The 16,252-nt window shown below is 51.5% G+C and overlaps 1 protein-coding gene across 3 annotated transcripts in view; it reads right to left on the reverse strand.

Moving 5' to 3' along the window:
- Positions 1-16,252, reverse strand: part of STARD8 (StAR related lipid transfer domain containing 8) — a 76,860-nt gene that overhangs the window by 12,029 nt on the left and 48,579 nt on the right. For all 3 annotated transcript variants that reach the window (XM_025371603.1, XM_025371601.1, XM_025371602.1), the window contains one exon: positions 797-868. Coding sequence is in view for 1 of the 3 variants with exons in the window: in XM_025371601.1 (XP_025227386.1) it covers positions 797-868 (72 nt within the window). In the remaining 2 variants the exon portion in view is untranslated. The remainder of the gene's footprint in view (positions 1-796; positions 869-16,252) is intronic.

The raw sequence follows: 16,252 nt of genomic DNA on the forward strand, positions 1-16,252 counted from the left end.
ATGGATGGTACTTAGAGAAAGATCTCATGAGAAAGAAATGTTGAGAGAGAAGAGGGCCCCGGACCGAGCCCTGGGATATCCTAACCTTTAGATATCAGTTAGAGGAAGCAGAGTCAGCTAAGGAGACAGAACCCAGTCAGAAAGGCAGCCAGGAGAGGGGGGTGTTCCAGAAGCCAAAGGAAGAAGTGGCCAGTGGCACTGAATGCTGCTGAGAAATGGAGCAAGATGAGGACTGGGAAGTGACCACTGAGTGTGACCACATGGACGTCACTGGTGAACTGACCAGGCAAGTTGACCAGGCGAGGTGGATGTGAAGCCAGGGTGCAGTAGGGGTGTGGGCAGAAAAGGGGAAGGGAAACAGCAAATGTGAAGAACTCTAGAAAAACACAAAAGAGAAATGAAGGAAAACAGAGAAATGAGGCCACCACTGTGGGGCAAGTGAGGCCAAGGCTGGGCCACCAGGGTGTACAACTCCAAGTGGCATTCTTCACACCATGTGTACCGACATGGCATCCTCAGGATTGGTACCACGTGGTGACCCTGGTCAAGACAAGGTACCTTAAAGGCATGGGCAACAGCAGAGTCTGTGGCAGTTGTGAGAGCAATCTCGTAGAGATGATGCGGGAGAGAAAGGTACAACTGCAGAAGCAAAGTCAGAAAAAAATCGGAGCAAGGCCAGGAGACACTGCTTGTGTGTAGTTGGAGAGAGAATCTGACTTGCCCCATTTAACAGACAAAAAACTGAGGGCTAGGGGAAGTATGTAACGGGGGAGGGTAAACAATTGAGTGGCCTTACCTTCAAAAAGCTGCACATACTGAGGGAATCCTGTTGCTCGAAGCCACTCACATGCTCTTTTGGCCTCGGCTTCTAAAACAGAATAAGGGAAAGAAACAGGCAAAGAAATGGGGTTAGGAGGGTGCTGACGCCAGGGCCCTAGGTGTATGCTGCCCAACCCCAGCAGGCAGGCATATCTCATTCTGGTGATCCAGAAATGGCAAGAGAAGGCCAGAGGTCCTAGCACATTTGCTCCAAGTCATAGCCAACCAGGAGGCCCTCTGCTCCCCAAACCCTACTGTCTGGGCATCCTGGCCCTGGCTTTCTTGAGTCTCATTCCCTGCCTCTTCCAAACCCCTCCCACTCTCCCACCCCCTGCCCAGGAACCAGGATCATCTGGGGTCAAGGAGGCCTGCTGGGATAAGAAGTCAGAGCTGTGTCCACCCCCCAAGCCTTTCTGAGGAACCTACCCCCTTCCAAGGCCCTGGGTAGACCAGCCTAGTCCAGGCAGGAAATAGGAATGCTCAACCATTCCTATCATTCTCTTTCTCATCATCACATGTAACATTCTTCAGCACTTTGACAGCCAAATCTCATTTCACACACACAATAACCGGTGATGGCTTTGCTATCCCCATTTTACAGACATACAAACAGGCTCAGCCTATGGTCTCACAGTGGACAAAGCAGCAGTGCCAGGGTTGGAATCCCAGCTGAGTCTGACAGCAGCATCCCCATGCTCATTCCAGTCCTCCCTCCTCAGGGAGCTTCCCAGTACTGCCCCAGCTCTCTTGGCCTATTTGTGTCATAGTGCAGTGTTGAGTGTCATGAAGACACAGTACTGGCCTGTTGGGGTCTTGGGGGAAGAACAGGGCTAGGTCAGCCTGTCACCTCTGCTCTGGGAGTTCTGGCACAGAGCTGGGCACCCCTGCCAGCACCAGCGGAGATGTGCAGCTGGACTGAAGCCACAGAGGAGGCACTTCTAGTCAGGGTAGGCCAAATACCAGCAGTAAAGCCCTGCGCCTGCCCAGGCGGTTATTTGCTTTCCACCCAGGTGATGCCAAGATGAGTGGGGCTGGGGCCATGGGACCTGGCATCGCAGGGATGGTGGGGGAAGTCAGCTGGTTTTAGCAGAGCTGATCCGGCCACGGAGTCCTGCCCTCAACACGTCCTCCACTTCCTCAGCACCTGTGGCCACAGTCTCACCTGGCCCCCCTGACCAGAGGACTCTAAGGAGGCTGGTGAGGTTTTTCCAAGACAGGAAGAGCTCTCTCTTCCCAGTGCTCACTCACAAGGAAACCCAGGATGAAATCCTAGTGGCTGGGACAGATAAGATGAAGGACAAAACAGTATTTCAGAGATGCTAGGTGAGTAGACAGTGGAGGGAAGAGTGAGGGAAGTTAGAAGTCAGTCAGAAAAAGTAATGGGCTCCTCAAGGGTCACATACTGATGAGGATTTGAGGGAAAGAAGAGAGGGCTCTGCAGCCCCTGGAGCCCCTGCAGGTTTTGGGGGCAAATGGGGGTAAGGACAAGGATGAACATCTGTGCATTTCTGTGAGTACATGCAACAGGTCAGTGTCCACCACAGCATCTGTCTCTACATGTAGCTGTAGCCAAATGTGCTCATGTCTACAACTCATGAGGATCACTGTGGGACTGTGCACCTGTATATACCCACAGGCACCTCAATCTGTGCATGCACCCGCCTCTCTCTCTGTCTCTCTCTCTCGTCTCTTTCTCTCCGTGTGTGTGTGTGTGTATGTATGTTTTATGTTACTGCAACTTCCTAACCTAAGATACAGATCTAGGAATCGCCAGGACCTCTGAGGGGTCCCTGAAAAGTGTCTGACAGAGCCCTGCTAGCAGTACCTCCACCTGTCTGGCAGGGGGCAATGCAAGCCTGAAAAAGGATGCTGTGCTCCAGGCCAGTGGTAGTCTAGGTGATGTAAGACCAGTCCAAAGGGACTGCACAGCTGCCCAGGGAGCCTTTGAGGAACATGGTTCTGCTGCTAGGACAGCTGAGGTGGCTGCCACAGCCACTTCCCTGTCCCTGTTCCTGTCATGCCCCTGGGATGAGACCCTTTCCCCATCTCAGCACCCATCCTGGCAGCCAGCTCTGCTTTCCTGTTATTAGGACAAAAGGAAGGTACCAGAAGATGGACCAGGTTAGGACTTCCAGAGAGGCGAGCACAGGAGCAGACAGCGGCCCCTAAAGGGTCACAAGTATGGCCACCCCAGGAAAGGGAGCAAATCTCTAGGGTAGGCCTGCATGCCAGGAACACACCCTTAAAATCCCACTGCAGCCCTCAGTTACTCATGGCTAATGGAGAGGATAGGAGAGGCACCTCCCTCCCCTGATGCTAGGCATCGGCCCTAGCTGGGGGTTGGCAGAAGAGGACCATCTCACTCAGGCCAATGCCAAGTTCTTTCATGACTACCTAGAGCCCTGTAGCCCCTCACTACTCAAAGTGTAGTCCCAGACTAGCAGCATCAACATCACAGGGGAGCTTGTTAGAAATGCAGAATCCCAAGCCCCACACCCAGAACCACTATATTTAAGAAGACCCTCAGGCAAACACATTAAAGTTTGAAAAGTCTTGGTCTGAATCACATTGCTCAGTGATTCTCACCCCTGGATGCAAATAAGAATCAGCTAGGAAGTGTTATTTTTAAAAATACCAGTGCCCAGAAGGCTGGCTTAACTGATCTGTGGTAGGACTCTCCACATTGGTATTTTTTAAAAAGTTACAGTATAAAGCCTACTGAGGTCCAGGAGACTTTTCCAAGGTCATACAGGGTAAAGTATCACAGGTGAGACTATAACCCTGATCTTTTCACTCCATGTTCAGCGCTCTTGGCCATTGCATTATGCCACCTGCCCTCATGCCAGCCAAGCAAGGAGCTCAGACTCAGGAACCAACCCCAGCCCCCCAGGCTGTTTTCCTGCTCCTTCCGGTCTAGTGGAGTCACAACCCAGGGTTCAAATCCTGATGCTGTCAGTCACTAGCTCTTCGACTTTGGGCAAGTTGTATAACCTCTCCAGGTTTCCATTTCCTCCTCTGTAAAACAGGAGCCACGGCATCCACATCTTTTTTCAATTTTTATTTTATTTATTTTTCATGTTTTTGGATTTTTTTTTTTTCTTTTTGAGACAGGGTCTCACTCTGTCACCCAAGCTGGAGTGCAGTGGTGCTATCACAGCTCACTGCAGGCTCAAACTCCTGGGTTTGTGTGATCCTCCCATCTCAGCCTCCTGACTAGCTAGGACTACAATAGCAGCCCCCACACCACACCCGGCTACTTTTCTTTTTATTTTTTGTAGAGACGGGGTCTCACTACATTGCCCAGGCTGGTCTCCATCTCCTGGCCTCCAGTGATCCTCCTGTCTCCCTGTCTCAGCCTCCCAAAGTGCTAGGATTACAGGTGTGAGCCACCACACCCAGTCAGCATCCACATCTTATAGCTACTGACAGCATTAAATAAAAGACTGGAGAAAGCAAAAGCCCCTGGCACATAATACCAAGCACTCAACAAATGTGTTCCACCCCAACTCTGACTCTGAAAGGTCCCAAAGAAAAAGAGGAAATTAGAGAAAGAAGCCCAGCTACTGCATTCCCTTGTGGGTCTGGACAATGGCTTTGCCCAGACCACTGTCAGAATTGAGGCCAAATGGTTGGGGGAAGTGAGGTAAGGAGGCAGAAGTTTCAAAGAGGTTGCAATTGCTCCAAAGACAAAGGAGCAAAGAAGTTTGGAGTAGGGCTACAGACTGAATTCCCCACCACCTCTCCTTAACAGGAATCTAGAGAATGTAATGGGTTATTACCAAACAGGATGTCAGGGACATTGGCTCCCCACAATACACCATCTCATGGAGGGCTGGGAGGCCCTGAGGCTCCCTCCCAGATGGATCAGTCAGGGACATATGTCTTGGTGATTAAGGGCTGAACTGCGCTGCTCTGCCTTGTCCCTCCCACTCGTCTCAGCCTGCCCAGGCTGAGGCCAGGAGCGACCCCACCTCCACCCCTAGTAGAGTCAATTCACCTGGGGCTGAAGCCAGGTGGCCCAGACTGAGGATTGGCTTATGTATCTGGGGGGGAGAGTGACAACGGGCAGGCTGAGGTGAGGTAGGAATGTTTGTGGTCCCTTGCCTTACCTCTATATCCAGATGTGCAGATTCCAAGGCATGGCTACCAGCAGTTCTAAAGGCTATATTCTGCATGCGGTGTATGCTCTGGCCAAAGCTTAGGTGATGTGCCAGGGTAGGTCAGTAACAGCAGTCAGCTGGCACAAACTGGATTCCACTGAGACTTAAGCCCAGACTCTCCCTGGGGGAGGGGCCCAGATGATCCAGGCTGGGAGAGTCAGGGGAGAGGGCATACTAGAAAGCTTCAGAGTCCAATCAGGCCTCAGAGCCAAACCCACAGGTCTCCTGGAGGGAGCGTCAAAGTAGGAAAGGCTGAGCAGCAGCACATGCTTTCTGAGGTCAATGATGGTATCCGCACCTACATTTACACAGGCCACCGTTCCCAGAGACAGCACAGAGCAGTTTTCTATGCTGAGAAGGATGCAACCAGGAAAAAAGCAGACCTTCTGGTCTTGAGAAACACTCAAGCATAGGGCTTATGCACCCAGGAAAGAGGCAGCAACATTTCTCACTGGGAGATGCAATAATGCCCACAGATGATCACTAAGTTGGAAAAAGAGCTTTTTTCCAATCAAGCCAGCTTCCATGCTTGCCACTAAGTCATCTGAGACAACTTGTGTCATTCTCTAAGCTTTGGTTTCCAAATTTATACAGTGGGGACTAACGACTTTCCTGTCTACCACTGTGGTTACCTTATAGATTTGATCAGGCTTTTGCTGGTTTTGAAAGTGGCTATATAAAAGTTCTCATTAACGAAGGCTATTTTTATTAAGATGAGCTGAACTTTGTACCCATCTAGTCTTTAAGTCACAGTTCAGATTGTGTACCAGTTGCAAAGAGGTGAGAGAAAAGAGCCAGGAGGAAGAGAGAAGGCAACAGGCATCTAATCTAGACTACAGGAAGTAAGGCCTCAGCCAGCCAGTGTCACCAACCCCACTCTCGGGCTGGGTATCCCCTCTTCACACCACTACTAGGCAACCTCAGTCCTTGTACCTTCTGGTCACTCAGTGGGTTATAAGACAGCTGCCCCAGCCCTGGGTTCAGCCTACTCATGCCTAACCATAAAGACAATATTAGGCATGGGGACCAGGCAGGAAGATACAGGCTCAAGACAAGCAATGGATGGATGTCACAGGGACACAGATGAAAGCATCCCTTATTACTGCTGGAGCTGTTGGGTGTCCCGTCCCATTCCTCCCTCACCTCTCAAATCTGGCTGCACGTTAAAATCTCCTGGGGAGCTTTTACTAATAGGCCCCACCCATGACTAGTTAAATTAAACTCTCTGGGGATAGGGTTCATTTTTGTTTGCTTATTTTTGAGAGCTCTCCCGGTGCTTCTAAAGTACAGCCCGTGATAAAGACCACCACCCTAAACAGAAAAGGCCTGCTAGAAAGCCACAGGTATAGGTCCCTGGAAAATTCTACCCAGAGCCGAGTCACAGGCCTGTTCTGCTCACAGGCCCACGTTCTCTCTCGACCTGAGTGCAGGAGCAGGAGAGACCAGCATCAATGTGAATGCCTATGATGACTGAGGGAAGGCAGGCAGTGGGTGTTTGTGAAGGTCATTCAGTTAGCTGACCTGCTCCCTAAGGTGCCTTTAAACATGCGGTGGCCTCCTTTACCTGACTTAGCTTCCTGTTTGGAAAAGCATCGCCTCCATGGTGCTCACCAGAGGACAGGGGCCTCCAAAACAGGATCTGTCTCCATGTCGGTCTCTCCCACCTTCACTGAGTGCAGGAGGAAAAGCCAGTGTCCTGAGTGGTGGAGAAAGACCTGGGATGCCACTATCTACGTGACAACCCCAGTTCCCAAGGCAGGCTCTGTGAGGCTGGTCCCTCAAGGCAGGGCTAGGAGGCAGGCAGGGGGTCGCCTACCACTGCAGGCCCTGCTACTGCTGCTCAGAAATGCTAGGACCCGGCAAACCGCTTCTCAGATCATTTCTTTTGGTTGCTACAAGGCCCATTTCCTTTGGTTGCTACAAGGTGCATTTCCTTTGCCTGCTCTCCAACCCTAGAGGGGGACCTCTCTCAAGGAGAAGGTGCTGGCCTTTTGGCAGAGGGCTTGTATCTCAGAAGCTACCATCCTCAGCATGTGGCCCCAACTGCTCTGAGCAGCTCCTTATACCCTCCCTAAAGGAAACACTAAGGGACCCAGGCCAAAATAAGCTTGCCCACCAAGCCTTGAGCCCTGGCACAGGGCTGCATCCCTCAGGGGCACTGTTTCATTTGAATTTGCACAAAGCTACCCTCTAGGTTGGCAGTGCCCCTAGCAGAAGTGCTGCAATGAGTGGCTGGCTGGCTCTGCCACCTCTCTCCCTGGGGGACAGTGGGAGAGGGACCTGTACTAAGAGCTGTCAGGGATTACAGGGCCACCAAGACTTTCCCTCCTGACCTTGAAGCAGACATGCAAGGGGGTCTGCAATGCCCTATCTATGGGGTGGTCCAGTTCACTGGCGCCTCTCTCTGCTCCTGCTGCTCTTCACTGAAATCACAACTCTAACTTGATTCTTACAGGAGGAGGCACAGGGAGGAAAGGAGACAGGACCAAAATAGCTCTCATCCCACATTCCAAACCTCACAGGAGGGGCACCACAGGAAGGGCCTCTGTATTTCACCCAGCCTAGGTTGGCAGTGCTGGACCCTGGCTGGCCTCTGGCTTGTTAGGTCACCGGGCAGAACTCAGCGCCCTGCTGCACCTGTTCAGATGCCAGTCTCGGTCTCGGTTGGGGCTACAGCTGGATGCCAAGTTCTGGGCCCATACAAGCAACACTTCTGGAGCCTCCCTGTCACAAATGAGGCACCACTAAAGCAAACAGCCCAGGAGGGGCCCCTAGGACAGGATGGCAGGAAAAACAAGTCACTGAATCTTTTAGCTGGCCAGTGGTAAGTTCAGGAGTGTGGTTCTACCTTCTATATAACATCCCTCTCGCAACACTGCACACCCCAGAAAAAATTTATAGTCTCTACCACAGGGATTCTCAACCAGGGACAATTTTTACCCCAGGGGACATTTGGCAACGTCTGGAGACATTTTTGGTCATCTCAACTGGCGGGGGTTAAGGGGGAAATGCTACTAGCATCTACTCAGTAGAGGCCAGAGATGCTGCTAAACATCATACACTGCACCAGACAGCCCCAGACAAAGAAAGGTTGACCCCAGATCTGAAGCATGAGACCCTGAGGGTTGGCCTCTGCCTTATCTGGGGCCTCGGGCCCCTCTGGGCAGCCCACCCTCCCGCCAGGATGTCCTGGGGGCTGAAGTGAAGAATGGGTACAACATTCAGTGGCGGTCCCTAGCCTTTGCACATTGTGGACACCTTGCAGGATCGGCCAGGAAGAGGCGGCAATTCTGGTTTGGCATTTTATTTAAAAATGGAAGTTACACAAGAAACCCCCAATTGTGGTTCCCCACTCCTCTCCGCAAAGCAGTGGCCTTAGCTCCTGTGTGCAGCAATAAATGAGGGAGAATCATGAGCACCCTGAGGTTAAACCAGACCTCAGGCCCACTGAGGCTGCTGGAGATTTTGGGTCCAGAGGCAGCCCAGCCTGTAGGCTCCCGGGCTTGTGCTTGGTATGGCAGGACCAAAGTAGGCAGCTGACATTCCTGCCCGGCACTGGGTTTCCCTATGACAAGGAAGGTCAAAGCTGCCACCTGCTCTGCTGCAGTTGCTCCATTAGTTTTCTTGCCCCCAAGGGCCTCCTGCCCCCAACCCAGTCCCAGGTGCTCTGACAAGGTCATGGTGCCTAGGAAAGAGAGACTTGTTTTAATGAGCCATGTGCTACTCCGTCATCTCCAGTCCCTGGCCTAGAGGTAAATGATGCCAGCCTAACCGGTCTGGGGCAGATATTAGGTCAGTGGTGACTGCTCTCCACTTTGGTTTGAGTGGAAAGTATTGAACTAACGGTCAGGTGAACTACCTTCTGGCCTTAGCTCCACTAGCATCTTGCATAACCTCAGGCAAGCCATTACCTCTGTCTGAACCTCAGTTTCCCCATCTCCTAATGACCATTCCCCAAAATCTAGAGCTGCAGCAGAGGTGTGTGTGATGGGTAGTGGCTGTCTTAGTGGGGGGAGCTTTCTTCCTTCACATTCTTTTCTGAGGACCCAAGCAAGGATCCTCAGTGTAACGCACACCAAACCCATCTTTCCCCACAAACCAGCTCTCCGTATGTTTCTGCCTCCCAGTGTGCCCACTGCCTAGGCTTAAACCTCAAGTCATTCTTGCTCTCTTCTCGCCACATGTATTTAGTCACCAAATTCTACCAACTTTTCCATCAAATGGTTGGGCTTTTTTCCTGCCCAACTGTGCTCTAGGTTCTTCTGCCTGGATTACTTCAGCCCTCCAAGTTCCCAGCCTCTAGCTTCTCCTTTCAAGGGGCCATCCTGCCAGCTGCTTCTTCTAAGAGCCCAGTTCTAACCTGGCCGCTCCCCTACTCTACAACCTAAAGAGCTTCCACAGCCTGGGGCAGATAGCCTTGACTGCTCCCTGGCACTCAAGACTCTGCACAATCTAGACACAGCCTGATTTGAAGCTTTAAACTACTATTTATTCATCAAGCTGGAGATCAAACACCCCCTCCCACGAAGCCTCCCCTGACCTCTCACCAACCCCCTAACACCCAGTGGCTCAGTTCAATTAAGCAGTCCCCTAACACATTTCCATGATCATCTCAGCAGCATGTGAGTCTATCCCCCATTCAACTGGGGACTTCTCTGCACTGGGTACTTTTGGTCTTTGTGTTGCCACTGAAGTGTGTTAAGGGCTACCGAATGTTCTGGCAACACACAGACAGGAAGCCCTACTTCCCACTACACAGAATACAGGCCTCTGACTCTGCTCCCTTGTCTGGTATCACCACACCACTAGAAATGGAATTGAGCACCTCTTTACCTCAAAGCCTTGCCCTAGGACAGAAACCACATAGCCAGGAACGAAGGCTCAGAGATGTGAGAACAGAAAATGAACTCTGCTCGATGGTGGAGGCATTATGACCTGAAGGAGCACTTCACTCCGCCGAGCTCAGGGGAGGGCATCCACGTTCACCTGAGAGAAGGGGCGTGCCTACCTCCTGCCTCCCTCTCTTGGCCTGGAAAGTCTTGGCGCTTGTCTGTTTTGACCCTGTGCCATCACGTCTGCATCCCACCCCCTTGCCTACTTCCCTTTCCTTTTGCTCAGGCCAAATATAAACTCCTGGACAGGAAATGCCTTGAAGGAGCCTGGCCCCACCCTGAGATCCACAGAAAATTGTCTCTGATAGAAAGGAAATGGGCCTGAGAGAAGTGGCCTCCCTGGGAAGGGAGCAGACACAACGCCTCCCCCAGCCCCAAGGAGAGTCAGAGGGAGGGCTGTGATGCTGAGCACATAGCAAGGGGCGGAGCCTATGGCTCTGGGGGCAAGGGTGACGATGTGCATGCTCAGGTCATGGTAGGGCCAAGGGAAGGAGAACCCCAAACGGTGGTCTTACAGCTCTGTAAGTCCTATGGGCATAGAGGTTACAGGGTACAGTGGGAGGAGTTAACAGGCTAGTCACCTGAAGGCGTAGCCTATTAGTCACGGCTCTGTACCTCTTCCTTTTCTTTTTTTAAAATGAGGTCTCACTCTGTCACCAGGGCTGTAGTGTAGTAGCACGATCACAGCTCACTGCAGCCTCGACCTCCTGGGCTCAAGCAATCCTCCCACCTCAGCCTCCAGAGTAGCTGGGACTACAGGCACACACCATGACGCCCAACTAATTTTTGTATTTTTTTATTTTTTGTAGAGATAGGTGTCTCCCTATATTTCCCAGGCTGGTCTCAAACTCCTTGGCTCAGGCAATCCTTCTGCCTCAGCCTTTCAAATTGCTGGATTATAGGTGTGAGCCACCACCGCCCCTGGTCCTGGCTCTATACTTCTTACTCACAGCAATATTTGTGATACAGAATGTAATTATTAATAAAATATAGCAGACACTAATAGTTATACAGTACTAACTACGTGCCCTGGGCCACGGACTTTGTACTGAGCCATTATTATGTCCCAGGCATTTCTTTAGGTTTTTTTTTTTTTTTTTAACGTGTATTATGTTACTGAATCTTCACAACAAACCTGTGAGCTAAGTGCTCCAATAATATCTCTATTTTACAGAGGAGGAAACTGAGACCCAGAGATACGGAGTAACTTGCCCAAGGTCAGCAACTAAGAAGTGGTGAGCCAGGATGCAAATCCAAGCAGTTTGGCTCTAAAGTCAGAGCTACCAAGTTAGAATCTTCCTCATTAAAGAAAAGAAATTGTCTAGGCTGGGGCCTGGCACACAGCAGACACAAAATCATTTACCAGGGTTTTTGCAGTATGAGTGGTTAGCCTGAATTTAACTTCCCATCAGCCGGGAAAGCACTTGATCATCCTGTATGTCATTTGGTCCCCGCAAGAACTCGTCCAAAGCAGGTAATGCCTATGGTACAAATGGGGAACTGAGGCTACACTAGGTCAAGTAGCTTCTGTTGGACTACAGATTGGGCCAGAAGCCTACCTAAACACCCACAGCCCTCCTGCTGACCTGTTCCCTCCCTCGGCTCTCCCCTTAGAATCCACTCCCCATGAACTGTGAATTTATTCAACTAATAATACCCAAGCACCTACTTGGTGCCAAGCCCTACGCTGGGTACTAAGGTCTGAAAAGAGAAAAAAAGTTGAACTCTCCTGCAGCACTTGGCCAGAGCTGCTGCCAGGCCCATCCTTCTCAGGAGACAGAGGCTCACATGGACTGGCCTTCGTAGCACTCCCTGGAGCTTGCTTTGGAAGCAAGATAAAGGGGCATAAGCCCCGAAGCAATGGAGCTGACAGCTAGTACAGCCTGAGGGAAGGAAGGTTGCAGCCCCCAGGACCCTGAGATGGAAGCACTTCGGGGAGGGCTAGAGCTTCCGGACAACCTCCTCCCACCCAATTCTAGCATGGGACACGCCAGCTAGTGATCATAGGAGCTAATCCAGCCAGCCTCCTGCCTGCCCCAACCACCCACGCCTTCTAAATAATGCAGCTTGGTTGTCAAGAAGGCATATTCAAATGTCTCTTCTTCCCCGATGCCACCCAGCACCCTGCTCTCCACCCCCAGTACTAGAAGGTGCTAATCAGGCAGGCCTGGTGCTGGTGTCAGAACCACACTGCCACCCCCACCGCCCAACTCCCTCCTATACACCCTCCCCACCCCAATGCAGCTCTGTTTTAGAGCATAAATACCCACTCCTCCATGTCCTCCCTCCTATCCATCTGTCCACCTTGGTGATGGAGGGTGAGGGGAAGTGCACAGAGCAGACAGGCAAGGACCTGGGGACTGCCTGCCCAGAAGTGACTAATCACTGGTGGGTGTGATGAGCACTCAGGAGGGGAAGGAGACCCGAACTTCAGCTCTTGCCTCCTGGCCAGGCATCTGGAGAGAGGCATGGCCCAGTCATTAAAGATGTCAGGAGGTAGAGTCAGACCAGCTGGGTCCTGATCCCAGCTCCATCACTCCCTGGATATGTGACCTTGGGCAAGTTTATCTAACCTCTACTTACCTCAGTTGCTTCACAAGTAAAATAGAGACAAAGATAGCAGTACCTACCTTACAGAATTGCCATGAATGCTAAAGAAGTTAAAATGTGTCAATAATTTAGAAGAGTTCACTATTATTATTGGTGTGACCAATAATAATAAAATTGGTGACACCAATAATAATAGTGAACTCTTCTAAATTATTGACACTGCCTTGAAAACTGTTGCAGTGTCGTGAATGCCACTAAAGAAGGCCAGAGGAAGGGAGCCCTGTGGGTGGGCATGGCCAAAGGGGCTTTTCTGGGTAAGGTGGACTCTGAAATGACTGCAAAGTCCAGACCGAATGCCCAGGAGGTGGCAGGTTTGAGGACTGCACAACCCCAGGTCAGTGAAAAACAGCAAAATGACAGGACTGCAGAAGGTGCTACCAAGCAACAATCATGGCAATAATTTTATTTATATTGTTGGATTTAATATTCAACAACCCCATGAGGTGGGTACATATCTCCATTTCAGAGCTGACAAAATGAAGGCTCAGAGAAGTTAAGTAATTTGCCCAAAGTCTCCCAGCACTGTGAACATGAGAGCTTGTGTACAGCTCAGGATGTATTTTACTTCTGCTCCACTCTGACCCCTTTTCCACATTCTCCTCTTTGTTTTTCCCATTTAGAAGGCCGTGCTGGTGTGGGCACTGCTCAGGACAGATGTTTGGGGACAAGCTCTTCCCACAAGCTCAACAGCCTCTGCCACAGCCTGACTTGACCTCAGCCTGGAGCAGAAAGGCTGGCTGCAGGTGCCTATCTCACACCTCAGACAGGCCAGCCTTTGGCCAGCCCAGATAAAGGACAGGAAATCCTAGGCCACCTCCCCTGGAGCTCACTCTCTCACAGGAACAGAGTTGCAGCCAGGGCAGGAGTTCCTCTGTGGTGGGGAAGCTGCCGAGTCAGCCCCGGCTGCCATGGCTGCTGGGTGTGGTTTGGGGAAAACAGGGAGGGCTGAGGGTCAGGAGACTTGGGCTCCAAATCCTCCCTCACTGGAGACTGTTCCTGCCTTCCCTGGGCCTCAGGTGGAGACCACCACAGATCACTCTGGGGAAATCATACCATCTACTTTACAGGGCTGCTCGAAGAACACAATGGGATCATGGAAGTGAAAGTGCCTTGAAAACTGAAGAAATGGGAGGACTCATAGTCGTCATCATCAACTGCCAGGGGAAGGAATGGCTAAGCTGGTATTTCTCCCTGTCTGATTCACTCTTCTAGGCCCCACTGTGGGCATGGCTCATACTCATTTCCGGCTTCAGTACTCCCTAAAATATCCCCTTCCCTCCACCCCTCACCAACTCCAAAGATAAAACTGAGTGGCAGGAAAGCAGGGTACGCTGGAAGCCCCCCACATATTACATAGTATTCAACTAATCAAGGGGAACACCTACTAACACCAGGCTTGTCCTCCACTACGGCGGCACCAATTAGAAGGCCCTACCTTCCAAGGGCTCTCCAATCATGAGAGCTGGCTGGACCTGAACAATAAACAAATCAGCATTGTCTAAGGTATTTGCACCCAAGATTCTAGGGGTTAGGAGTCTACCCACTGGGGTAACTAGAAAAGGATTATGGAGAAGTCATCTGAACAAGTTCAGACTATAAATAAACTAAGGGGAGTGAGGGGTTTCCAGTGCCCCATTTCCTGTCTCCACATGTTAAGGGGGCCATAAACAGTAGCAGGCAGGGAGGACAGAGGACAGTGATGAGGCTGGGAAGGGTGCTGCTCCAGGTCTGAGGAGCAGCACAGATGCTTGAAGGCTGTTTGGCCTAGAGAAGACACAGGTGCACTTGGGTTCCGTCCTCAGACTCCTGAAGGTCAGAGAGAGCAGACAGGGTCCAGGTGGTCCCAAGGGGCACAGTCGGGACCCAGGGTTAGACGCCTCAGGGAGGCACAGTTAAGTTCAACATGAGAAAAACTTTCAGACATTCCAAAGACGAAAGCAGCTTGCTTGAAACATACCACATTCCCACGTATTGAACATGAATGAGCAGGAACTGCACGAGTACCTGTCGGGAAGCCCCAAGTTTCAGAAGGAAAGTTGGACCTAGTACCCTCTAAAGGTCCTTCTCCCCTGAGCTCTGCCTGCATACCTACCTCTAGAGGGGTTGTGGGAGAGAGCATAAAGGTGACTGGAGCTGGCTAGGCCCTTGGCTGCTTCCCACAGGGACCTGGGATCCCAGGAGCACCTTGGGCTGGTATGACCGAGGGGGAGCAGTTCACTCATTAACTTGTGCTGAATGGGTCAGAGAGTGGCTGGCCGCTTGGGACAGACACAGGCTTGGGGAGGGGCCAGAGAGCAAACTGCAGAAAAGCCCATGCACAAGGAGAACTCAAGCTGTGGCAATTCAGGGCTTGGCCAGCTCAAACTGACCCAGCTGGCTGAGAACATTCAGTGTCTGGGCCTGGATGAATTTGAAGCCAGCTCACCATTGCCCAGAAGACAAGAAAAGGGTCTCGAGTGGGGAGGCATACTTGCATAGCTGAAAGGAAGGCTGACAGACCACTGAGTCTGCCTGCCACCTGCCCTACCCACTTTATAGTCGTGGAAACTGAGGCCCAGAGAAAGCAAAAATCACTCACTGAGAGAAAGCTATAAAGGGGGCAGAACCAGAAGCCGTTTCCTAACTCTGTAGCAGGCCCACGGGGTGGTTCCTTCTCTTCCTACTGAAACTGCAGAAAACTGCATGTGGTCTGGAGCTTTCTAAATTGGGTCTGGGTCTGGGTCTGGGTCGTGGCCCAACCCTTCCCAGGTACCACTGCTTGTCTAGATACAGGCTCCCAGAGGAAGGCATCCTCCTCCACTTACAGAGCCCCTCGGCCTCTCAGCAGCAACCATGTGGTTGGCTGTCCCCATTCCCACTGCAGCCTGGTGTGGAGGGACCCACAGCTGTACTGAAAACAGACACACATTCACACAGCCTAACTCCATCCCCAGCATCGGCAGACCCTTTGGGTGGGCATTTCTTGCTCTTTTAGACTTTCAAATTGAGATGAGGGGATCAACTACTCCTAGAAACACCCCTACCCCTTTTTAACTCTGATGCTGGACCCCACTGCCCATCCAAATCCCCATCAATTCACTCCCCTTCCCTTCTCAATACCATCCAAGCTGAACCTATGTCCTTCAAATGGTGTGAATAATTGCTTCTGTTTGCCCAAGTAAAGGACGAAGGGGCAGACTTTTAACTGGCCCCAGAAGGTCCCGTGACTGAATGTTTGTCAATGTTCCCTTGGGGGAAGGTGAGGGTTCAGGACACGGTCTCTTTAAGGCCTGGGGTGGACAGGGAGTTAGTTAATGACCATCCCCTAAAGATGACTTTCCAAGGTGGTTATTATGTGGCTCAATGATTAACCAAGCAGTGGCAGGACCCCAGGCTTGTTGGAAGGAGGCCGCTCTTTTCCCAAGGACAGCCCAAGAGCAGGAACCTGCAGTCAGGGAGAACATTCCTGGGGTCTTTCTCTCTCTTTCTCCGACAGGCTGCGGTGAGGTGGGTAGGGGCAGAGGCCTGCACTGAGGGAATCTCTCCCTCAGCCCCGCATGGGGGTAGAGGGCTGGCCCGGATATGGAGGAAGTCAGCACACCCTTACTGGGGCGGAAGGGAAAAGAGAGACAGTGAGGGTTTTTATCATGAATGAGAGAGGAAGCTCCAAGCTGGGCCTTGGTGATTAGATGACAAGCTGGGAAAGACGTTCATCCTGAATACATCCTGTTTTGCTCTGAACTGGCCTCGGGGGTCAGGCACAGGGGAGGGGCCTAGGTGGAGAGCAGCCTC

This window comes from Theropithecus gelada, chromosome X (genome assembly GCF_003255815.1).
Source record: "Theropithecus gelada isolate Dixy chromosome X, Tgel_1.0, whole genome shotgun sequence".
Classification (NCBI taxonomy): domain Eukaryota; kingdom Metazoa; phylum Chordata; class Mammalia; order Primates; family Cercopithecidae; genus Theropithecus; species Theropithecus gelada.